The following is a 26724-nucleotide window of genomic DNA, read 5'->3' as shown; positions in this document are numbered from 1 at the left end:
GAGTGTCTTCAAGTTCTGGTATGCTGCTGGTGTTTTCCATTGTGAAAAGTGATGTAAAGTACCTATTCAGATACTCCACCACTATCATTCCTAATTAGGACTTCCCCAACCTCATTTTCCAGTGATCCAATGTCCATTCTTGCCTCACTCCTACCTTTCAAATATCTGAAAAAAAACTCCTGCAATTTTTTTACATTACTAGCTAGCTTACTCTCCTTCCCCCTTATTGCTTTTTCAGTTGTACTCCGCTGGTTTTTAAAGGCTTCTCAACCTTCTGACTTCCCACAAATCTTCATTATAACATATGCTTTCTCTTTTGCTTTGCTGATGTCCTTAACTTCTCTAATCAGCCATGGTTCCCTCATCTCACCTTCACATGCTTCTTCTTCCTTAGGATGATTTTCTGCTGTCTTCTCCAAATTAGCCCCAGAAACACCTGCCATTGCTGCTCCATTATCTCTGCTAGGCTCCCCTTCCAATCAAATCTTGCCAGCTCCTCCATTTTTTTGTTGTCACCATGACTCAGTTGTAATACCTTTACATCTGAGTCCAGCTTCTCCCCCTCAAACTGCAAAATGAATTCTATCAATCATATTATGGTCACTGAACCAGAGGGATTCCTTCACCTTAAGCTCCCTAATAAGTCTGCCTCATGACAAACCCAGACCTGCCTATTCCCTAGTATGTTTACCACAAAGCTGCTCCAAAATACCATCTCGCAGACATTCCATAAATTCTTTTTGAGATCTGCTATTAACCTGATTTTCCCAGTCCACTTGCACATTAAAGTTTCCCAAAGCTATTGCAATAGGGCCCTTCTTACATGCCTTTCCTATCACTTGAATTATTTTCTTCCCCACATCCTGACTACTGCTAGGAGGCCTAGGGGAAAGTGAGGACTGCAGATGCTGGAGACCAGAGTTGAAAAATGTGCTAGAAAAACACAGTAGGCCAGGCAGCATCCGAGGAGCAGGAGAATCAACGTTTTGGGCATAAGCCCTTCTTCAGGAATGAGGCTGGTGTGCCAAGCGGGCTGAGATAAAGGGTAGGGAGGAGGGCGTTTGGGGGAGGGGCACTAGGAATACGATAGGTGGAAGGAGGTGAGGGTGAGGGTGACAGTGATAGACCGGAGAGAGGTTGGGGGCGGAGAGGTCGGGAAGAAGATTGCAGGTCAAGAGGACGGTGCTGAATCCAGGGTTTGGGACTGAGATAAAGTGAGGGGAGGGGAAATGAGGAAGCTGGAGAAATCTACATTCATCCTGTGTGATTGGAGGGTTCCCAGGTGGAAGATGAGGCCCTCTTACTCCAGGCTAGGGGGGGGATGTGGACCTGACTAGGGAGTCACGGAGGGAGTGGTCTCTCTGGAACGCTGATAGGGGTGGAGAGGGAAATATATCCCTGGTGGTGGGGTCTGTTTGGAGATGGCAGAAATGATGGTGGAAATGACGGTCCAAGAACTCCCCACCTACATTCGGGACATCACCCACTCCCTCCACCACCTCCATGATTTTCGCTTCCCTGGCCCCCAATGCCTTATCTGCACGATGGACATCCAGTCCCTATGCACTTCCATCCCCCATCACGAAGGCCTCCAAGCCCTCCGCTTTTTCCTCTCCCGCCGACCCAACCAGTACCCTTCCACTGACACCCTCCTTCGACTGACTGAACTGGTCCCGACTCTTAACAAGTTCTCCTTCCAATCCTCCCACTTCCTCCAAACCAGAGTAGCAGCCATGGGCACACGCATGGGCCCCAGCTATGTCTGCCTCTTCGTCAGAAATGTGGGACAGTCCATCTTACACAGCTACACAGGCACCACCTTCCACCTCTTCCTCTGCTACATCGATGATTATATTGGCGCTACCTCATGCTCCCACGAGGAGGTTGAACAGTTCATCCACTTTACTAACACCTTCCATCCCGACCCCAAATTTACCTGGACCGTCTCAGACTCCTCCCTCCCCTTCCTAGATCCCTCCATTTCTATGGGGAGAAAGTGAGGACTGCAGATGCTGGAGATCAGATTCCTGAAGAAGGGCTTATGCCTGAAACATCGATTCTCCTGCTCTTTGGATGCTGCCTGACCTGCTGCGCTTTTCCAGCAACACATTTTCAGCTCTCCATTTCTATCTTGGGTGACTGACTCAACACAGTTACCTAGATTACACCTCTTCCCACCCAGGCCCTGTAAAAACGCCATCCCGTATTCCCAATTCCTTCGCCTCCGCCGCATCTGCTTCCAGGAGGACCAATTTCACTGCCGAACAACCCAAATGGCCGTCTCCTTCAAAGACCACAATTTCCTCTCCGACGTGGTCAACGATGCCCTTCACCGCATCTCCTCCACTTCCCGCTCCTCCGCCCTTGAACCCTACCCCTCCAATCGCCACCAGGACAGAACCCCACTGGTCCTCACCTTGCACCCACCAACCTCCCGATACATTGTATCGTCCACTGTCATTTCTGCCACCTCCAAACAGACCCCACCACCAGGGATATGTTTCTCTCTCCACCCCTATCAGTTTTCCGGAGAGACCATTCCCTCTGCGACTCCCTAGTCAGGTCCACATCCCTCACCAACCCAGCTTCCACTCCCGGCACCTTCCCCTGCAACCGCAATAAGTGCAAAACTTGCACCCACACCTCCCCATTCACCTCCCTCCAAGGCCCTAATGGGTCCTTCCATAAGTGTCGCTAATTCACCTGCACCTCCACGCACATCATTTACTGTATCTGCTGCACCCGATGTGGTCTCCTCTACATTGGGGAGACAGGCCGCCTACTTGCGGAACGTTTCAGGGAACACCTCTGGGACAACCGCACCAACCATCCCAACCGCCCCGTGGCTGAACCCTTTACTTCCCCTCCCACTCCGCCAAGGACATACAGGTCCTTGGCCTCCTCCATTGCCAGACCCTGACCACACGAACCCTGGAGTAAGAGGGCCTCATCTTCCGCCTGGGAACCCTCCAACCACATGGGATGAATGTAGATTTCTCCAGCTTCCTCATTTCCCCTGCCCCTCACCTTATCTCAGTCCCAACCCCCAGATTCAGCACCGCCCTCTTGACCTGCAATCTTCTTCACGACCTCTCTGCCCCCAACCCCTCTCCAGCCTATCACCCTCACCTCCTTCCACCTATCGTATTCCCAGCGTCCCTCCCCCCTACCCTTAATCTTAGCCTGCTTGGCACACCAGCCTCATTCCTGAAGAAGGGTTTATGCCCGAAACGTTGATTCTCCTGCTCCTCAGATGCTGCCTGGCCTGCTGTGTTATTCCAGCACCACATTTTTCAACTATTGCTAGGAGGCCGCAAGTCACAAGTTCCTAATCATTGCTCATAACCTGTCCAATATAGAATGGTGTAAATTTGCACATTGAACCCACATAAATAAATTTTACACTGCCATACAAGATAAGCAACCTAACGGTACTAATTCTCCAAAACTTACTGTCCTCATAAATACCATAAGTGAATTAAAAAAGGAATGGAGATAGAAGGAGAAACATTTTCATGCAATGACTCTTTAGGATTTCGAACCCACTATCAGACAGTGAAGTCGAGGCTTTCAAAAAAGAACTGGATTATTTCTGCCACTGCTTTTTCAGTTGCACAAAGACAAAGGAGTGACATTAGGAGAATTACTCCTTTCAATGGTCAGCAGAAACACAAGCCTGACTGACCTTTTTTCTCTGCTGTAATTCTAAATGTCAAGGAATTAGGACATGCATGCATTTATGCCTAGAGTTAAAATGAACAGACAGGTGCAAAAGGAGCAAAGTACTCTGATATTAGAAATTAGGACAGGACAGTATAGGACCACTATGCCTGTCCTGACTATGGTGCAATTCTAAACCAATTTAATCTGCCGCCATATGGTCAGTCTCCCTCTATTCCCTGCCTGTTTATGTCTCTGCTAGAAAAGCACAGCCTGTCAGGCAGCATCTGAGGAGCAGGAGACTCCACATTTGGAGCATAAGCTCTTCACTAGGAGTTGGGGGTGTGCGGGGTGGGGGGGAGCTGTCTAAGAGGCTGAGATAAATGGGAGGGGGAAGGGCCTAAGGGGGCTGACATAAGTGGGGGGGGGGGGGCTGGGTATGTGAGAATGGAATAGGGAGATGAAGGTCAGGTGTGATGGTGATAGGTCAGAGAGGAGGGTGGTGCAGATAGGTGAGAAGGGAGATGGGCAGGTAGGATAGTGTCGAGTGAGAGAGTTGGTTCTGCAATAAGGTGGAGCCAGGGGAAGGGAGGTAACTGGTAAAATCAACATTGATCCTGTGCAGTTGGAGAATCTCAAGGCAGAAGATGAGGCATTCTTCCTCCACACGTCGGGTGACTAGAGTTTGGCAGTGGAGGCAGCTAAGGACTTGCATCCTGTCTCCCTAATGTCGAGGAGACCATGTAGAGAGCATAAGTCACAGTAGATGACTTGTGTGGAAGTACAAGTAAATTTCTGTCAGATGTAGAATCTTTGGTGCCTTGGACGAAGGTGAGAGGGAGATGGGGGCACAGGTTTTGCACTTCTTGCGGTGGCAAAACAAGGTGTTGGGATTGGAGGGTGGGTTGGGGGCGGGGAGGCCTAACAAGGGAGTCGCAGAGGACTCTGTGGAACGCAGATAGGCGTGGGGACAGAAATATATTCCTCGTGGTGGGATCAGTTTGCCGCCGCCACGAGAGACCTGTTCCTCCTGTCACCGCCGCCACGGGAGCCCTGTTCCTGCTGCCACAGACTACTTGGACTGAAGGGTCCATTTCCATGCTGTACATCTAAGTCTATGACTCTGTGCTTAAAGTATTTACTTACGAGGGCAAGGTTTAGTCCTGTATGCCAGGAGGAGCAAGTATTAAAATTTTAAGAGTTACAGAGGTAAATCAATCTTTGAAGGTGAGAAATGAGAAGATATGTAATTTGAAATGAATATTGCCAGAAAATATGGTAATGTGTGGAATTCATGGTGAGAAGAGCAATGATCCACTGTAAGGTGAGGTTGGACAGTTTGGTGGAGTGGTGGTAGGATTAATAGAGAAATTTTTGGTTCCGGAAATACAGTTTATCCTTGGAAATTATATAACTCGATCAATTGTTGGAATAATGACTACTGTGGTTGAAAAACCATTGGAAAATTAATCAACTGATGTTACAGGAAATATATCCTGGGATTTTCCTGACTCGGTGGTTACAAGGTTACAAGACCACAGATTGAAACTGGAGAGATCAAGGAGTACAGATAAGGAAGTTGAAGTTCAGTTGTCAGAAACTGTTTGATCAAACGTTTGGGAGAAAGGAAACAAGCACAAGTGAAGGACAAAGTAGATGTTTTGAGTTCAGAGAGGTTAATTGACTTCCAACAAAAAGATTTTAAAAAAGGCAGTCCTATCAAGAAGCATACACAGATTATAATCTGAGCGTATCCCAGAATGTTACTGTCTTAAAAGTGAAGTCTTGATGAGGAAATGAAGACCCATTGCATATTCATAGAATCCCTACAGTGTGGAAACAAACCATTTGGCCTAACAAGCTCACATCAACCCTTCAAAGAACAACCCACCCAAACCCACTCGCCAACACTGTTACTTTACACTTGCCCTGACTAATGCACCTAACCTACACATTCTGGGCAATTTAACATGGCCAATTCACCTAACCTGCATATCTTTAGACTGTGGGAAGAAACTGGAACATCCGGAGGAAACCAACGCAGACATTTGGCTAATGTGCAAACTCCACACACAGTTGCATGAGGCTGGAATCGATCCCGGGTCGCTGGCGTTGAGAGACAGCAGTGTTAACCACTGAGCCACCGTGTTGGCAGATGTTCATCAAGTTGTATTCCTGGTAGGTTACAGAAAGGACATGTTGTGGGTAGCGCATGAAATACCAGAAGCAGGTCATTTGGGAGCAAGAGAAACTTGAACCGAAATACAAAACCATTTGAACTGGCTTGAACTGCTTGGAGATGATGTTGAATTTTGCCAGATATGTCACTATTAGTTAGTTGGAAAAACTCAGGCAGTGATAAAACCAGCGTCCTCAATACTCAATCCAACATTTGAGGAACATTTTACAAGAATTTTAATTGACTGCATAGGACCCCTACTTTAAACAAAAAGTGGGAATCTACTTGATTTCTGGAGGCCATTCTATTACACAGTATTGTGGCTAAAAAGATTATAGAAGAGTTACTCAAATTTATTAGTCAATGCACACTACTCAGAGAAATACAATCAGATTAAGCGTCAAAGTTTATATTATTATTCAAGGAAGTTATGGATAGTTTAGGAATAAAACAATTCAAATCCCCTGCATACCATACAGATTTGCAGCAAGCATTAGAAAGGTGGCATCAATCTTTAAAGACGAAGTTGAGGGCTTATAGTCAAGAGTATCCAAAGAATTGGGATGAATGAACTTATTTTGTCATTTTTGCAAATAGACATGCACCTATGAATCAGTTAAATTCAGTCCATTTGAATTAGTTTTGGCCACGAAGTATGAGTCAGAGTTGCACATCACGAAAACAGAGCCTTTGTTCCAACTCATCCATGCCGACCAGGTCTTTTAACTTAATCTAGTCCCTTTTGCCAGCATTTGGCACAGAACTTTCCAAGCCCTTTCTATTCATGTACCCATCCAGATGCCTTTTAAATCTGGCACCTTACTCCATACACGTGCTACCTTCTGCATGAAAAAGGTGCCCCTTAGGTCCCAGTTAAATCTTTCTCCTCTCAGCTTAAATCTTTGCACTCCAGTTTTGGGCTCTGCTATCCTGTGGAAAAGACTTGAGCTATTCATCCTATCTGTGCCTGTCATGCTATTGTGAACTTCTCTAAAGTCATCCTCAGCCCCAGCCTATTCAGCTTCTCTCTGCAGCTGCGACCCTGACAACATCCTTGTAAATCTTTTCTGAACCTTTTCCCATTTCACCACATCCTTCCTGTAGGAGAGAGACCAGAATTGCAAGCAATTCCAAAAGTGGCCTAACTAATATCCTGTACACCCACATCATTACATCCAAGCTCCTTTACTCAGCGCACTGACCAATAAAGGCAAGCATGCCAAGCACCACTTTCACAATCATAGCTACCTGCTACTCCACTTGCAAGAAGCTATGAACCTGCACTCCAAGGTGTCTTGGTTTAGCAACACTCCCCAGGACCTTATCATTAAGTGTATGAGTCCTGCTCTGATTTGCCTTTCCGAAATGCAGCACCTCGCATTTATCTAAATCAAACTCCAATTGACACTCCTCGGCCCTTTGGCCCATTTGTACTCTGAGGTAACCTCCTTTGCTGTTGACTGCAGCTCTAATTTTGGTGTCATCTGCAAACACACTAACCATACCTCCTATATTCACATCCAAATTATTTATATACATGATGAAAAGCAGTGGACCCACCATAAATCCTTGTGGCACATTGCTGGTCACAAGTCAAGTCTGAAAAGCAACCCTCCACCATCCTCTGTCTCCTACCTTCGAGCCAGTTTTGTACCCATATGGCTAGTTTTCCGTGTACCCCACGTGATATAACCTTGCTAACCGGTCTACCACGAGGAACCGTGTCGAATGCCTTACTGAAGTCCATGTAGATCAATCCTCTTTGTTACTTGTGCAAAATAAACTCAATCAAGTTTGTGAGACACGGACACAGCCATGTTGACTATGCCTAATCAGTCCTTGCCTTTTCAAATACAAGTAAGTCCTGTGCCTCAGGATTCTCTCCAACAATTTGCCCATCAGCAATAAATACCAGGCTCACTGGATTTATAATTACTTGGCTTTTCCTTACCACCTTTCTTAAATAGTGGTACCACATTAAACAATCCCCAGTCTTCTGCCAACTCACCTGTGACTATCGATGAGACAAATATCTCCACAAGGAGTCCAACAATCACTTTCCACAGAGTTCTTGGGTACACCTGATCCCGTGGACTTGTACACCTTTATGCATTTTAAGACATCCAGTACTACCACCTCTGTAATATGGGCATTTTTCAAGATGTCGCTATTTCTTTCCCCACGTTCTCTGTCTTCCATAATCCTCCACAGGAAGCAATGATGCAATATGCTCAGTGGCTAGCACTGCTGTCTCACAGCATCAGGGTCCCAGGTTCAATTCCAGCCTCGGACAACTGTCTGTGTGGAGTTTGCATATTCTCCGAGTGTCTGCGTGGGTTTCCTCCAGTTTCCTCCCACAGTCCAAAGATGTGCAGGTCAGGTAAATTGGCCATGCTAAATTGCCCACAGTGTTAAGTGCATTAGTCAAAGGGAAATGGGTCTGGGTGGGCTGCTCTTTGGAGGCTTGCTGTGGACTTGTTGCTCTGCCCTTCACCCTAACAGGAACAAAGTGTCTCTAGATTCAAGTTATCCCTTTTTTTTAAGGCTTCCCATTTCGCAACTGTTCCTTTACCTGCAAACATCCGCCCCAATCAACTTTTGAAATTTCTTGCTTAATACCGTCAAAGTTGACCGCCTTCTAATTTAGAACTTTAACCTTTAGATCCAGTCTATCCTTTTCCATCGCTATTTTAAAACTAATATGGTCACTGGCCCCAACATTGCTCCCCTGCATGACACCTCAGTCATCTACCCTGCCTTATTTCCCAAGAGTAGGTCAAGCTTTGTATGTTCTCTAGTTGGCACATCCACATACTGAATCAGAAAATGTTCTTATATACACTTAACAAATGCAGAGGACCACTGAAATTACTGTAAGAAAAATTGATAAGTCAGACTTCACAGACTGTATTTGGGCAACGTGTCAAATTGGGCTACACTTGCCTTTGGTTTGGTCTGGTCTGTGACAAAAAAGGTGGATCTCAGCTTGAAGCAAATCTTTGTGATATCTGTACTTTGCTTATGTATAGGGAAGTCGAGGAGAGCCTCATCTTGATAGACAGATTTTCAGAAAATGGGTGGAATTTGCTTACCTGCTCTAAGTTTTGGGCACCATCTTGTTATTTCTGTCATCTGTCTCCAACAAGCTTTTAGTGTCTCACTCATTTACCAAATAGCGATCATAATGTGATCGAGTTCAGTATAACATTACAAAGTGGAAAACATGAATCTGCTCCTAGAAGTTTGGACTTGGGTAAGGTCAATTTTAATATGATGATAATAGAGGCTGTCCACCGTGAACTGGAAAAATCTGTGGATAAAACAACTGAACAACAGCGGAGAATGTTTAGGAAAACACAGAAACAGGTTTATACTGCTGACTGGGAAAACCTCCACTTCACAGGAGAAAACATCCATGGATAACTAAAGAAAAAAGTATCAGCATAAAACTAAAAAATAATTTGCAAAAATGTAAAAATACAGTACCAATTCTGCCAATAGAGACAAAGACAGAGCAGCAAAGATCCATGTAACAGCTTATAAGAGCTACTAAAAATGATCAAAAGAAAACTTGGAAGGAATGTCAATAAGAAAAAATGTTATAGTTTCAGAAAGGGAAAATGTGGGGTCAGGAGCAATAGAATAAAGCAAAAACCTGTGCCTGCTGGACATCTCAAACTGAAACAGAAACTCAGTAAGTCTGTGGAGAGAAAGCAGAGTTAACATTGAGTTCCATGCCCCTTCAGAACTGATAGTAGCTTGAAAAAAGTGGTGTTCATGCTGATGACAGAGTTGGGTGGAAAATGAGTGAGTGGATAGATGGAGATGGAGCCCGAGAGAGGGAGTCCGACAGGCAGACAAAGGGATGAATGATAGGCGACACAGTGGCTCAGTGGTTAGCACTGCTGCCTCACAGTGTCGAGGACCCAGGTTCAATTCCATCCTTGGGTGACTGTGTGGAGTTTGCACATTGTCTCTGTCTGCATGGGTTCATGCCAGGTGCTCTGGTTACCTCCCACAGTCCAAAGATGTGCGAATTAGGTGGATTGACGCTGCCAGATTGTCCAAAGTGTCTAGGGGTGTGCAGGCCTGGCAAATGCGAGGTTCAGGGGTAGGGTAGTGGGTTGGATGGGTGGTATGTCTTTGCAGGGTCGGTGCACACTTGATGGGTGAAATGGCCTCTGTCTGCACTGCAGGTATCCTATAATTGGATATCTATGATAAAATGCCAGCTGATAAAGGGACCTAAAGTAGTTGAAGATGTGTTGTCCATGCTGCCTCACAACACAACCTGAGATGTGAGGTTGGGTAGAGGACATAGACGATGTTCAGGTTCTAAAATTATTGAATTTGATTTTGAATTATGAAGGCAACAGAGTCCCCAGTTTATGTCAAGGTTGTGGTGAATGGAATTTGTCTCATTTTGCTTTATTAGATAAACCTGGACAGCAATTTTAGCCTAAATGCAGTGGCTTAAACTTGTTTCTTTCACACTCAAATGTCAGAATGAGATCAGAAAGCTGCAACCATCCCTCTAAATTGTTTACGTTAGTCTAGCTTTAGTCTATATGTGCTGCATAAATGGTTGAAAATAACGAATTGATCCCTGTTTCTGGAAATTATCATCAAACCCTTCACGCAAAACACAAACTGTCTTAAAAAGAATTGTAAATTTGTGCATAGAGTCATAGAGATGTACAGCTAGGAAACAGACCCTTCAGTCCAATCCGTCCATGCCGACCAGATATCCCAACCCAATCTCGTCCCATCTGCTAGCACCCGGCCCATATCCCTCCAAGCCCTTCCCATTCATATACCCATCCAGATGCCTTTTAAATGTTGCAATTGTACTAGCCTCCACCACTTCCACTGGCAGCTCATTCCATACACGTACCACACTCTGCATGAAAAAGTTGCCCCTGAGGTCTCTTTTGTATCTTTCTCCTTTCACTATAAACCTGTGCCCTCTAGTTCTGGACTCCCCCACCCCAGGGAAAAGACCTCGTTTATTTATCTGATCCATGCCCCTCATGATTTTATAAGCCTCTATAAGGACATCCCTCAGCCTCCGAAGCTCCAGGGAAAACAGCCGTAACCTATTCAACCTCTCCCTATAGCTCAAATTCTCCAACCCTGGCAACATTCTTGGAAATCCTTTCTGAACCCTTTCAAGTTTCACAACATCTTTCCAATAGGAAGCAGACCAGAACAGCATGCAAAATTCCAACAGTGGCCTAACCAATGCCCTGTACAGCCGCAACATGACCTCCCAACTCCTATACTCAGTACTCTGACCAATAACGGAAAGCATACCAAATGCCTTCTTCACGATTCTATTTACCTGCGACTCCACTTTCAAGGAGCTATGAACCTGCACTCCAAGGTCTCTTTGTTCAGCAACACTCCCTAAGACCTTACCATGAAGTGTACAAGTCCTGCTAAGATTTGCTTTCCCAAAATGCAGTATCTCTCATTCATCTAAATTAAACTCCATAAACTTCTCCGCCCATTAGTCCATCTGATCAAGATTCCAGTGTAATCTGAGGTAACCTTCACAGTCCACTACACCTCTAATTTTGGTGTCAGCTGCAAACTTACAAACTTATGCTTGCATCTAAATGATTTATATAAATGATGAATAGTGGACCCAACACAGATTCTTGTGGCACTCTACTGGTCACAGGCCTCCAGTCTGAAAAACAACCCTCCACCACCACCCTCCGTCTTCTACATTCAAGCCAGTTCTGTATTCAAATGGATAGTTCCCCATGTATTCTATGAGATTAACCTTGTTAACCAGTCCCCCATGGGGAACCTTGTCGAATGCCTCACTGTAGTCCATATAGATCACATCTACCACTCTGTCCTCATCAATCCTCTTTGTTGTTACTTCTTCAAAAAACTCAACCAAGTTTGTGAGACATGATTTCCCACGAAGAAAGCCATGTTGACTATCCCTAATCAGTCCTTGCCTTTCCAAATACAGATCTGGCACTTTCTTCTCAACCAACCTCTGACCAGGCAGTACATGCGTTTGCAGCTTTTTAAGCATCCATTATACCTCCCTTTACCACTTCAACAAAAGTCACTGGCTTATCCTGTTCTCCTACAATCAATCTTACCAGTGCATTTTCTAAACCACTATCACTTCGACTTTATGTTGCCTACTTTATTACAGTGAAAACATCTTTTTTTTATGTTACTTTCCCTCACATGGGTTTCCTTTTTACTAACTTCAAAAGGTCTCCTTTTCCCTTACCACCCGAAGATTTCGCTCTTCCCCAATTTCTATTCTTCATGGTTTGAAATCGATATTGGAAACCAAACTTTGATATATGAACCAACTCAATTAATTACTACTTCCGCTGCTAATCCTGCAGTCTTATCTCTCTGCTCTTCCACGAGTTCTCACCATTTCAGCAAGTGAATTTTTGAACTTTTCAAAATAATCAACCTTAAGAACGTCAAATGCCTGATCTATTTTCAATTCACCAATTAAAATTACTTTGTTTTTTTCAAACTTTATGTACATTTGACCAGGTTCCCACCTTAGATTCCTAAAATGTTGTCTGTAGCCTCTGGCACTTGCTTATATGCGCTTAAGCTGTCTTTTTCACACCTCATACTCCTGAAATACCTCCTCTGATGTGATACAAATACCTCACTAGCTCTATCTACCACCTTTGTTTGGATCAACAATACCCATATGGGCACCAGACATTTCATTTGTTTAGCTACTTTCTCAGATGAAATGAAAAAGGCTTCTCTGTCCTTCTGATCAAACTTAGGCAATGCTGGGACATATTTAAACATATCTCCACCAGGCTTTTGGGATGGGATTGCTCTCCATCATTGTCCTCATCATTACACTCCTGCCTTTCACCTCTACCTCTGCCATTTGAAGTTCTCAATTCCAAATTCCTCTTCTCCCTTTTTTCTGTTTTTTTCTGCTTTCAATTGTAATTTCATTTTCTTTTCATGTTCAAGCTCCTCATTTGCAACTGAATTTTAACAATTTACAAACATTCCAATTGTATTGCTGACAATTGTTATCTCCTCTTTATCACTATTATCAAAATTACCTCTGCTTTCCTCAGACAGACAACTCCAACTTCAATTTGCTTTCCAACTTTCAAAGTTTTGCCTTGCTCACATTTGTAAAACATCCTAAGTGACTTCTTCCAACCACAGGAAACACTTAACTGAAACAACCTTTGCCACACAATACACACGGTTTAAACCAACCGAATACAACATCCAAAAAAAACTCCACCAACTTTCACCACTCATTGACTTTCAGTCCGATAATCCTAATACCAAAAAGGAATAGGAAATATTGATCCCAACAAGAGCCCCAATTTGTTATGGACCAGACCAAACTCCCTCAAAATATATCAATGAGATAATCTTGTGCAAGGTCTTGCATTCCAGATGCAATTAATTGGTTACATTACTCTGCTTTAAGGAAAACACACTTCATTCTTACACTGTAGTTAAAATACAAATAAAACAAAGATTGTCATAACTTATCACTATTGGAAAGTGTAACAGAAAATTGATTGGTTAACTACTAAACAGCAACTGTTCCAACATCCCATAAATACACCCTTGACAAAGTTCAGTTAAATAGATTGTCTCACATGCAATTCCCACAGCAAAAAGAACTCCAGCTTTTAACTCTAACAGAGAGAAAGATAGCTTCCACGGTGAGCTTCAAAACCCCAGCAACTACTGAAAGGTAAACTACCCTGGTTCTGTGGAAGCCTAACTCCATCCATGTATGCTGCTTCTCTTGCTCCAAGACCTCAAACTCTTAGCAGATGAACCTCTATTATCCGAAGGACACAGGTGGCGATTATTCGGTGAATCGAATGCCGATAACTTAGTTTTACATTGCATTGGGACCTTGTAATCTTGTTAGGATAATCCGAAATTCAGATAATCGAATGTTGGGTAATCTAGTTTCCTCTGTACTTTATTAGCTTGGAGCAGACCACTTAGTACCTGTCTCAACCTCTCCATGAAAAACAAACAGGACAGAATACATCCCTTAAAGCTATAGAATCGCTATAGTGTAGAAACAGACCCTTCAGCCCAACAAGTCCACAAGACCACCCAAACCCATTCCACCTATCCTATACCGCGGAACCTTGATTATCTGAACGCCCCAGGTGGGGAGTATGTTGTTTGGATAATCAAATGTTCGGATGATTGGCGTTCCTTTGTATGTACCCCTGAACACTTTGGGCAATTTAGCACAGCCAATTCACCTAACCTGCGCATCTTTGGACTATGGGAAGAAACCCACAAAGGCATGAAGAGTACGTGCAAATGTCACACAGACAGTAGCCAGAGGCTGGAATCCAACCTGGGTCACCGGTGCTGTGAGGCAGCAATGCTAACCACTAAGCCACTGTGCTGCCCTAAGCCACCGTGCCGCCCCATAGTACCATCACACTTTCTAATTTCACATTGCAAAGTGAGAGACAGACTTTCTGACTGCAAACTGAAACTTATGTTGAAGTACATTTGCAAATACGTACCCATAAAATAAGCCTTCAATGAAACGTTTTTTTCTTTATCCCCATATTATGCCTCAAGTTGGGCATGGATAGGGTAGACAAGATTGTTTCCCTGGGATGGGGGGTCCTGAACTAGAGGGTGTAGGTTTACGGGAAACATTTAAAAAGGGACCTAAGGGGAACCTTTTCATGCAAAGAGTGATGCATGTATGGAATGAGCTGCCAGAGGAAGTGGTGGAGGCTGGTACAATTACAACACTTAAAAGACATCTGGACGGATACATGAATATGGAGAGGGATATGGGCCAAATGCTAGCAAATGGGACTCTATTAGTTTAGGTTATCTGGTCAGCATGGACAAGTTGGACCAAAGATAGAGTGGTTTCCGTGCTGTACATCTCTATGACTCTACAGATGTCACTAAACATGGTCTTAAGTTAAGTTTCTGCTTTCAGGACAAAGTGGCATTCAAAATAATATGGAAAAGCCCACAAGTAGTGCATGTTCCTGAAGAATGATGGAAGGCAAAGTTGCAAGAATAAAGCTGGTCCATCTTCTTAATAATAAAGATTAATGCATTATTCTGTTATTATTCTTTTCTAACTCTTCTCCCATCCCTTACTCATTCGCGTACAGTGACACACTCAAATAGAACTCTATGATACACACCGTCAGCTATGTACTCTTTGAAGGAGGATTGTGCTGTGTTTGAATCTGTTTTCAATTGCCATTCCTTTGCATTTCCTTACAAACTTATTAAATTGCTCTTTAGTACTGAAGTGGAAGTATTACAAGCAGCATCCAAAATCACTCATTCTACTCAAATGAACCTCAGCAGAGGTAGGATAGCCTCAGAAGGTTACAAAAGATATGGCTCAGAGTATGACTAAGAAGTAGCATTTGCAGGTAGTGCTGGGAACAGTAACTTATCAGATTGAAAACTGTTTACTATCTTGATCAGCTGCAAAATATTGGGATTTTCATCTCAAAAGACCTGCACAGGAAAAGCCTGCTACTTGAGCACATGGTCTAAGGTTATTCAAATCTAGCCAGAACAGCAGGTAAGGTCAGAATTTGCTGTGCGTATCACAGAGCTGTGTAGTTTTGTATTACATTCTTTAAGATGTCACAGAACCAAGCAATAGCCTCAGTGACAAGATAGTATTCCTTAAAACCATCCTCTAGGTCAGTCAGTGGTCAATCCTCGACATATTAATTACTCTTTGAATGTGTCACATGTGCAGCATGATAACTTTGGTGATCCCACCTATGTTGGCTGGGAGCACACAAATTGTGGTCAATCCAGAAATCATTTAAAAAGGGCCACGTCACCAAAGGCAGCATTTAAAGCTAGGTGTACAAACAACATGGTCTACGATGAGAATGATTTCTGGTCAACATTTCTAACCCAGCAGAGGTCTTCAGCTGTCACTCCTCAGCATGAGGAGTTAAATCATATGGGATGACATGGAGAAAGACATACTGCTGGCAAGTTGAGGATATTGAATAAGAATAGGCTTGCATTGGAGTAGACCTTGTCCCATGTTTTGCCTGCTACAACTACCCTCCAGATATAGTATAGGAGGGAATAATGTTACTCGAGAATGGGTATCAGTGCAAGTTGCTGGTCAAGGACTGCCTGCGATGATGCACATTGATGAACTGAGTTGCACATCAGTGTGTTTAACTGGGACCATACTGAGTACAGTATTCTGCAGCTGACTGCATGAATGCAAGAGCAGAGTTCCTTCAGGTTTTGACTCGTGATTTTATTAAGGTACTGGTCAGTTTACCAAGGATGTTTTTGTAAAGAATTATTTTTTTCTCTATGCTGTCTGCATGTGGGTGTTCTGTCAAGGATGATGCCTGGGTAAACATGGTAGAGACAGTGCTTCAGTCTCAGGCCCTCTAGGTAATGTCTAAAGAATGAAGAACAATACAGCCCAGGAGCACAGGAACAGGCCCTTCAGCCTCCAAGTCTGCAATACCACATTTTGTCCTTTCATACCAACAGTCTTCACTTACAGATTTCAGCTTCCTCTTAATGCTGGCACGGTGAAGACTGACTGTATTAGAGACTAATTTACTCCTGTTTGGTTGTAAGGCACTGTGCCTTACAGTAGCTGGCCAGCTTTACAACAGCATTCATCATCACTGTTGATTTTTCCAACTCCAGGAAGCTTGAACTTGAATGCCACAAACATACATCTGCACAGATGAAGTTCTGGTACTGGGTTGGGGGTAGATCCTTCATCCACAGATTGAACAGAGTTGTGACTACTACAGACACCCTTGCCAACTTATTCATTTGTTTCCTCCAGATTCTAATCTAGTCCTCTATATATAACCTGAACTCTTTGACCTGGAACAATAATTCAACAGCATGAGTCACCCAGGAAGAGAGGATCTCAGGAGTGTGACAAATACGCCAATATCCCGCATTGTATTGAGTTCATGGAAAATAGATCTCACTGAGATTTATTTGAAAGCTATTTTAAAAATGACATTGAAAGGATCTGATCACAAGTACTTCTTCCTCATGTGAAGAGATGCATTCTCTTCCATTTCTCTTGCATAGGAGTTTTGTCACAGTTGTAAGCAGCTTCGAGTTTTTCCCCAGTGTAAGACAAAACCACGAGCATGCATAATCAGACTCTCTCAGAGCCAGAGCACTTGGGTTTTGCTTTCAGCTGGATTTTGTTGGCTAGCTGCTGGAGCAGACAGCGAGAGTCCACTCTGCTGCTAGATTTAAGACTCAGACTTAGAATTTTCCTCTTAGAAATCAGAAGGGGCAGATTGTTTCTATCAGTGTTTCTTTCCATTGGACTGAAGACAGCACATGAGAACAAAAACTATTTCGCTGCATTGCATTTAGCTGAAGGGTGTGTTTGTGGGATGCTGCCTATATTGGAACAATTAATAATTAGTGGTTAAATAATACATTACTTTGTTAATTATGTCAACAAAGTACCAATCCTTTGTTTTGTTGCATTCTAAGAATAAAGTATGCTTTGCATACAGCTTAGTGGTAGACCAATAGAATCATATCCAGAACAGAGTGCCTTACACTTGCCTTTATAGTAAAATGAAAGTTAGGATCTAGGATATCTCCATAATATATTTTGGAGGAGACTGATCTAGTCTCTAACACTCGTCAAAAGCCCAAGTGGTCTGCACTCACAGTGTTCTTGACTTCTGGCTTGATCTGCGGTATGTTTGTATAATGGCATAACAGACAACAAATCACATGTGCTCATTCCAGGGGCTTCTTCAAAACAGGCCCATTCACAGATATTGTGGAAACCCTTCATCTGGCCTTGCAGATTTTTGTCACTCTTGGACTTCAGAGCAACTGGGGAAACTGACTGGGGAAGAAATATGCAATCATTGACAATTTATTTCATACAGATCCATAAGTATTGTTAGAGTACCAAGCAACATTAAAACTATGCTAATGGGAGCTATCGTGCAAAAGGAAGAATCCAATAGTCACAGGATGACATCATTTGGCCCTTGGATACTAGTTACTAGAAAGCATTACAATTAACCCTTGTTTTATATCTGTAGCCTTGCAAACATTTTTTTTTCTCTAAGAACATTCAATGACCTTTGGAATCTGTTATGTTGCCTCCTGCAATTTCCAGGTTGTTCCCAACCAATACATTTCAAAAAAATCTTCCTTGCATCCATCTAGCATCACTTGTTCAAAATCCTAAATCAGTATCCTTGCACTATTAGCATTCTAGAAATTAACACTGATCAGAAACTGAACTGTACCAGCCATATAAATGATGTGGATACTACAATAGGTCAGGTGCATAAGTCACCTTTGTCTCCCCAGTCCCTATCTACCACAACATAGAAGCATGATTTAATACAATGCATGGATACAACTCCAATAATATTTAAAGAGCATGATACCATTTAGGACAAACTATCCACTTGAATGGCACCCCATTCAAAACCATACAAAATGTCAGCCATGAGGAGGATCTACAAGATGTGTTGCAGTAACTCACTAAGGCCCCTCTGACAGCATCTTCCAAACCACAAGCTCTACCCCATAGAAGGATAAACTAAGGACTGCAGATGCTGGAGATCATAGTCAAAGATTTGCCATATTAATGGCTTGGGTAACAGATATGAATGGGCTATGATTGAATTAATAAATTACACACAAATCTGTAATATGGCATGAAACGATGACAACATCTGTAGAGGGATATAGATAGGGCAAATAAATAGACAAAAACTTGATTGGTAGAATATTGTATGAAAAATGAGGTTATGTACTTTGGCAGGAAAAATAGAAGAGCTGATTACAAATAGTTTGTCTATGACACGATGGCTGGTTTCTTGTGCAATCCCGCATTATAGAAAAATCACACTTTAGAAGGAGGACTTAGTGTGGGTGATGCAGTTGCATCACAGCCAATACAAGTTTTACAAGTTCATGCTTTAGAAACAGTGATCCCAATTCATCAATCGAGTTACAGCGAATGTATGTTAATGAAACATGTGTTATAGCAGAAGAACCTGTATTTAAATGAAGACAGACTGAAAAGGGATTTGGGATCCTTGTGCGTGAAGCACAAAAAGCTTGTATCCAAATTTAGTCAGGAATAGGGAACATAAATGGACGATTGATCTTTATTTCAAAGAAAATGCAGTATAAAAATAGAGAAAATACAAGGTATTAGTCAGACCACACAGAATTCTGTGAACAGAACATCTGAAGATATAATGGAATTGAGGCAATCCAGAGATGGTTCACTATGTTGATCCCACATATGGAGAGATTGTCTAATGAAGAGAGGTTGAGTATGTTAGACTCTTTAGAAAAGATAAGAGGAGATTTTATTGAAACATGTAGGATTCTTAGAGGGCTTGAGCGGGTTCTTTCCCCTTAAAACCAGAAGCACAAACTCAGTGTAAGGGATAACCAACTTGAGAGAGGTGGGAAGGATTTTTCCCTAAGATGGTACTTTTCTGGGGAATTCTTTATTGTAGAGTGTTGTTAAGGCCAGGTCATTAAATACATCCAAACTCATTTTTAAATTGAATGAATTTATTGCACGTCGCCATAGTTGTGATGCATAAGCCCTTACAGTGGAAGTTACTTCAAACATGTAATTAATATTAAAGAATACAGGGAAGAATTAAGTCCCATCAGGAGGACCACAGAAGTGGCATTAGACAAATTAATGGGGGCTGAAGGCAGATAAGTCCCAGGCCCTGATGGCTTACATCCTAAGATCAGAAATAGTGGATGCATTGGTTATAAATTTCCAAAAATATTTGGATCTGAAGAAGAACTAGGAGGACTGAGCCAACGTAACAGTCCTATTCAAAAACAGAGGGATGCAAAATGCAGATAACCATGGGCCAAGTAGCCGAACATCTGTTGCTGGACAAATGTTGAAACCAACTACTGAGGAAGTAAAAGCAGCATATTTTGAATATCATAATCTAATCAAACAGAATCAGCATGGCTGCATAAAAGGGAAATTGGGTGTGACTAATTTATTAGAACTTTGAGCAAGTCTCAGAGTAGGTAGAGCAGAAGCAGTGTTTTATTTGTACTTCCAGAAAGCATTTCTAGATTGGCAATCTGCAACTGACCAATTTCCACAGAGATCAGTACTGGGACAGCAACCATTTACAATACATATCTTAATGACTTATAGGAAAGAATTGAATGTACTGTCACCAAATATAGATGGAAAGGTAAGTTCAAAGGGGATACAGTTTGCAGAGGGATATTGATAAGTTAATAAGTGGCAAACAGTTGGAAAATGGTGTATAAATGTGAGAAAATGTGGTGTTCATTTTGGAAGTGAGAACAACAGAACACTTTTTTAAATGGAGAAAAGCTGCAACACAAAGGCATTTGGGTCATTTCTATGTGAAACATAGAAAGCTAGTATACAGGTACAGCAGGTCATCAGGAAGGCTTGTGGAATGTTGGCCCTTATTTCAAATTGTTTGGAGTTTAAGAGTACAGAAGTTGTATTGCAAGTGTACAAGATGCTGGTGGGACCACATCTGGTGTACTGAGAGCAGTTTTGGCCCCCTTATTTAATGAAATATATCATTTATTTGGAAGCAGTTCACAGAAGGTTCAATGGGATAATGGTATGGTGAGATAGTCTTATGAGCAAAGACTAAACATGTGACATCTATACTCAGTTTTAGATCAGAAGTGTGAAAGGTGATCTCTGTGAAAAATACAGGATTCACATGGTATGTAACACGGTAAATGCTGAGAGGATGCTCCCCATCATGGGAGTCTAGGACCAGAGCACATTATCTCAGAGTAAAGGTGTGCCAATTTAAGACTGAAATGAGGATAAATTTCTTCTCTTGGAGGATTTATTCGGACCTCCTTGCCACAGAGAGCTGTGGGGCACAATCCTTATATGTTCTTGAAGCTGAGATAGATTCTTGATCATTAGAGGAATTAAGGGATATTGGGAAAGGACAGGAAAATGGACAGGAGTAAGATCAGCTATGCAGGCTCAAGGGATCGAATGGCCTATGCTTGTTTCTATTTCTTATGGTGTTATAGTACCTCACTTACACCCAATACGTGTCCTCCTTAATGGCTGCTCCACCATAGATTATGCTGCCAATCATTAGTTTCAGTTTCATTTTACAGGTAGCCAATTTCAAGTTTAGAAATGGTACATTATGTTATTTGTTCTTTCCCTCTGCTAGATAAACATGACTCTGCTCCTTTTTCGCTCTCTCCAGAATGAAGTCCAAATTCCACAATGAAAAATTTTGAAACTGAATTCAATAAAAATAATAATTATGAACAAGGAAAAAAATTCATTGCCAAGAAACCTGCTGGACTGCGTACAACAGAGTTTACAAATATTCCAAATGGAGGTGCTCAATGAGTCTGGTTTACACGCAACTGTAATCTTACACTATAGAATCAATTCTTAACACTTGCAGAAGTGGCCTGTTTTAAAAGAAGTCATAAGCAAACTAGTAAGTATAGGACAAGTTGATTCTAATGTAGTACTGTGGGTACCATATTTTAGTAAGATTTAAATTGGTACCTATCTTTTGAAGGTGAGGGTTGAGGCATTGCTCAGAAGTAGAGCACGGGAATACATTTGATTCTGATGAATATTGCTTCCTCGAATATCAATGAAAACAGGTGTATGGTCATGCATTCTGTTGCTATTGTGGGGCTTTGCTGTGTTCAATTTAGCTGCCACTTTTCCAACACGAGAAGAATAACTACACTTGAAAGCACTCAATGATAAAATGCTTTGGTACATCTTGGTGCAAGATAAATGTGTGCTATTCCTTTTCATTAAGAAGAGACTACTATTTTTGGGCTAACGAGAGTAAGGAAGAAATGTTGTCTCGCTAGTTTTGCTCACATCCAAAGCATAATTTTTTTTAAAAGTGGGGAATAGGTGAAGTTGTTTCAAATGGGCTGTTTTTTTCTTATGGAGATTCCACAATGGACCAATCAGCTCCCAACTGCCAAAAAACAGGGAAGACAGATAGTTGCAGAACTATCTTACCACTAAGAATTAGGTGCTACTGGTCAACAGAGAGAAAGATCTGACTCAGGTACAGCACCCAGAGACCGGAAACACGAAGTAAGCATCTAAGAAAAATGAGGGTGGATACAAGACACAAAATTAATCACCAGGGAAAGTTACAGAACATTCATTCTTTTTTTTAAAATATTTAAAATGCATCTGATGGCGCAAAGTACAATGAAATTAACAAGGAAATAATGTCAGACAACATCAAGTCATAGAGTAAGAGACGTACAACATGAAACAGACGCTTCGGTTCAACTTGTCCATACCAACCTTTTATCGTAACCTAATCTAGTCCCATTTGATTGCACTTGGCCCACATCCCTCCAAACCTCTCCCACTCATATACCTACCCAAATACCTTTCAAATATTGTAATTGTACCAGCCTCCACCATTTCCACTGACAGCTCATTCCATACACGCACCACTCTGTGCGTGAAAAAGTTGCTCCTTTGGTCCCTTTTAAATATTTCTCCTCTCACTGTAAACCTATGCACTCTAGTTCTGGACTCTCCCATCCCAGGGAAAAGACCTTGTCTATTTAGCCTATCCATTCCCCTCATGATTTTATAAAACCTCTATGGTCAACCCTCAGCCTCCGACGCTCCAGGGACAATAACCGCATCTTATTCAGCCTCTCCCTAAGGTAAAGTGCATCAAAGCTGAGAGAGATTTACGGGCATTGTCAAGGATAATGAAAGGAATGATATATATTGGAAATTTTAAAATATTGTTAGAAAAGTGAGGCATATTGTCAAAGTTGTTAGTTTTGTACTCACTCAGACAAATACAAAAATGTCAAATTTCAAATAATCACAACAATTTACAATATGGAGAAAAAAGGGTGTCAACCAGTTACTATGTCAACACTGAGTTAGTCTGTAAATGAATCATGCCCACACAGAACAGGCTATGGCAAATGAAGAACAGAAATGGGTCTTCCAGCAAATGTATATAATAGTATGATGTTACTTCCAAGTTAAAAGTCAAAAACTGCTAACCTGTCAAATAACCATGTTGGTGAAGGAATTTAATGTTAGTGAAAAATTGGTGTAAGAATGAAAGGAAAGGCATCCATCCTGAAGATGCGGCTAAAGACCAAATGTGCTAACAAAAAGGGGACCAGACACTGGTCTGATCTTGAGAAGCAAATATCAGAATGGGACTTCAAAAATCATCGAGTTACACTGCATCTCTGGTGAAAACGTGCACTGAAGCAGACCAAATCAAATCCCAATTCCAGTAAAAATTTCAGACCAAGGCATAGTCAGTGTTGCTGCTTCACAGAATGAAATAGTCTTGTGTTGTAACAGAAGAACAAGATGGCACAGATACTACCAAGGGACTACGATGCCAAAACTTCCAGCTGTAATGGCTTTGTCATCAGACAGCAGCAAAATCACAAGTATCACTGAGCCACATCAATCAGCGTCATGAATGAAGCACTCCTGAATTTCAATATGCTTAATAGGCTGTGTGCAAAATTTTAATAAGTTTTAGTGAGAACACCAGTATGAGAAGACAAGATTCACATTGGCACTAGGCCATATAGCAGATCTAGGAGGGTCTACCTATACCAAATAGAATGCAGCAGTTCAAGTCAGCAGCTCACTACCGCCTTCTCAAGTGCAACAAATGCTGGCCCAGCCAACAACATCCATTTCTCCTGAATAAACAAAAGAAAAATCCCAAAAATAAAATCATGCCAAACATTAAGTCCCCACTAGGAGATTCTGTCCATGCCCATGTCAACAGGTGGATTTGTAAAGATGGAATGAAGATACTTATCAATAATTTACTACTCAGTGTCCTATGTAAAGGATAAAGACCAGTTGTGCGGGATGCGTTAAGATCCCTATTAACAAATGAATTCAAAAGATGCCTGGGAAGAAACAACACCGACATTACAGTTACATCAGAAGGTAAGAAGCCTGTACTTCAACTTTTAAATGCGTGTTTCAACAAACTACCCACAGAGCATGTTACAGTAGAATAGAATTAGTAAAAGTTTTATGGACGAAAAGAAAAGTGGAAATATACATTCTCTCTCATCTGATGCTTGTGTAATGGCATTATCTAATTGTGGGATCTAATTCCTACATAAATTATCATGAAATCATTCTAAAAAGACAGAACATCCAATTCAATGGAAAGAAAGATAAATTATTGTGATAAGATGATTCTGTAAGTTCAAATGTCAAATCTGATTCAGGGTATGATCCTTACAATGATACGATTAATCATTTAGTCATTGAGACAAAATGATTAAAGCAATTCAAAGAACTTTTTGCATCGATTGCCAAAGCGAATCAATTTGACAGTATTTTTAAAATCTGTGATAGCAATTGAAGTACCTTTGCACAAACATTTCATTCAATAAGCCATGCAACATTAATGTAGTCTGAATTTCCAGTTGTTTTTCATATTTCAAAATTGCAACCACCCACGCCAGAGGCCTTAAAAGGGCATTTTAACCACCATGGTCTATGGTGGGAATTTGATGCCTGAACCAATAGCCACATTTACTGCCAATCCTAACGGTTATTGGGAGATGGTGGGTAGCTGCCATCTTGAACCACTGCAGTCCCCTTAATGGAGGTATCTCCACAATGCTGTACCTGAACTTTGACCCAATATCAATGAATAAATGGTGATACATTTCCAAAGTCAGGATGCTGCTTGGTTTGCAGAGAAACTTGCAGGAGGTTAAGTTCATATGCATTTGCTGCTCCTGTCCATCTAAATGGTAGTAATCATGATTGGAAGGTATTGTGTAAGGAGGCTTGTTGAAATTCTGCAGTGCACATTATGGCACACATTACTGTCACAGTGCATGGGTGGTGGAGGAAGTGAATATGGCAATAACACAAATCAAGCAGATTGCTTTGTCCTGGATGGGATTAATCTTTGGAATATGTTTGAAGCTGCACTCATCCAGACAAGTTGGAAATATTCCAACAAATCTCAGATGTCCTGTGGACAGTGGACTGGCCTTCTGAAGTCAGGTCGTTGCAGGATTCATAGCCTCTGAACTGCTCTTATAACCACAGTATTTATATGGCAAGTCAAGTTTAGTTGCTGGTCTATGGTAACTCCCTGCACTCCAGGATGTTGATAGTGATGGTGATGCTTTTGAATATCATGAGATGATTCTAAGTTCTCTATTACTGGAGGTAGCACATCTGTGATAAGAATGTTAGTTGTCGATTTGTCTTCCCATGCCTGAATACTGTCCAGATCTTGCTGCATGGTTTTTTCCATATTTCAACACAGTGACCACCCACATCAATTCATATTTTATGCAGTATGCGTTGCATCCATTTTTGGAAGAACGTTTATTTTTAAAAAGAGTCTTCAAAATTCATCACCATAACCTATGGTGCTTGTTGTTTATTGACTGGCACAAAAAGAATTAGAGAATTTGTTGTACACAAAAATCATTTTATAACTTCACAGTCAGTACTTAAATATTAGCTGTGAGCATTTACCATTTATTTAATGGACATAATGAATGGTCTTTTGAAGTGAGGCAAACAATTAATACAATTTTCGTTTAAATGTGCGAGAATAGCTAGTTCACAAAAGAGCTAAGTTCAATTCCCACTCCATTACTAATCTGACCCAGTCAGCAATTCAAATCGCACATGGAGAGGTAGGTAAAAAGAAAATAATTCAGACATTATGCCCTGATCATTATTCCCTGCCAGAATTGTGCGAGTAAAAGCAGTACCTGTGATGACCCTGCATTTAGTCTATTCTAACATCAACCAAAGAAGAATTGTCACACAGTTAAAATATCAAGGACATTATGCGCCCAGAGAACTGAGCACAGGCAGATGATTTTAGTTTTTCCCCAAAAGTGACTGAGGGCACATTGGAAGAAAAAGGTGAGGTCAAAATAATATTGTATTTCAATAAAAAAGAAGATCAAATTATATGTTTCATGCTACAGTTAAGCTAGGGTCTTTTAGTTCTTAAACCAGTAAATAATCTCTTACCTGGGTTGTAGAAACCATTGGTGCAACAGAAACAGGCGCTGAAGGTGATGTGCACATCTGCTGTGAATGGGCTGCACTTTGTGGAGGTAAAATAGAACTGGAAAGTGGAGTACTGCAGCTCAAGCCTGGTAGAGTATTCTGCAGTGAAACTGGTACGTCATTACTTGTGTAAACACCTGAAAAGAAAAATAGATTGTGCAAATCTCAGCTCAAAAATTAATCTAACTTACTATGTGAAGCTTCACATTCATCAATGAGCTGCAATCATTTACAGAAATGCTCATTGAATGTTGTCCCATTTAGTACTGCTTTGCTTTAACACTGGTAAGATTTTGGATCTGGATAATTTAAGTGTGACTTGATTTGATTTTGATTATATTAAAACCAAAGTCACAACATCAAGTTATAATGCAACAGGTTTGGACAAAAGAGAGGTGCTGGAAAAACACAGGTCAGGCAGCATCATAGAAGCATAAGATGAAGGGGTCCTGCCCCAAAGTGCCGATTTTCCTGCTCCTCTGATGCTGCCTGTCCTGCTGGTGTTTTTCCAGCACCACTCTAATCTCCAGCATCTGCAGTCCTCACTTTTGCACAAGTTTGGAGAAAAACCTGGTGTCATGTGATTTTTGACTTTATCCACTCCAGTCCAACACCAGCATCACCACATGGTTTTAATGTAGTTTATCATGCCTCATTCAACTGTTGCCATTTTGGCAAAACATTCCCTCCACTCTGACTTGAGGCTGCTCACCACACACTGCTACCCAGAATAAGGGCTGCCAGGGATGTACATAGT

The 26724-nt window shown here is 41.8% G+C and overlaps 1 protein-coding gene across 8 annotated transcripts in view; it reads right to left on the bottom strand.

Moving 5' to 3' along the window:
* The window catches only part of mllt10 (MLLT10 histone lysine methyltransferase DOT1L cofactor), a 454712-nt gene that overhangs the window by 285054 nt on the left and 142934 nt on the right, over positions 1 to 26724 (bottom strand). For all 8 annotated transcript variants that reach the window (XM_060824984.1, XM_060824989.1, XM_060824988.1 and 5 more), the window contains one exon: positions 25929 to 26104. In XM_060824984.1, coding sequence (XP_060680967.1) covers positions 25929 to 26104 — 176 coding nt within the window. The remainder of the gene's footprint in view (positions 1 to 25928; positions 26105 to 26724) is intronic.

This window comes from Hemiscyllium ocellatum, chromosome 5 (genome assembly GCF_020745735.1).
Source record: "Hemiscyllium ocellatum isolate sHemOce1 chromosome 5, sHemOce1.pat.X.cur, whole genome shotgun sequence".
Classification (NCBI taxonomy): domain Eukaryota; kingdom Metazoa; phylum Chordata; class Chondrichthyes; order Orectolobiformes; family Hemiscylliidae; genus Hemiscyllium; species Hemiscyllium ocellatum.
This window is presented reverse-complemented; position numbering and strand designations above follow the sequence as displayed.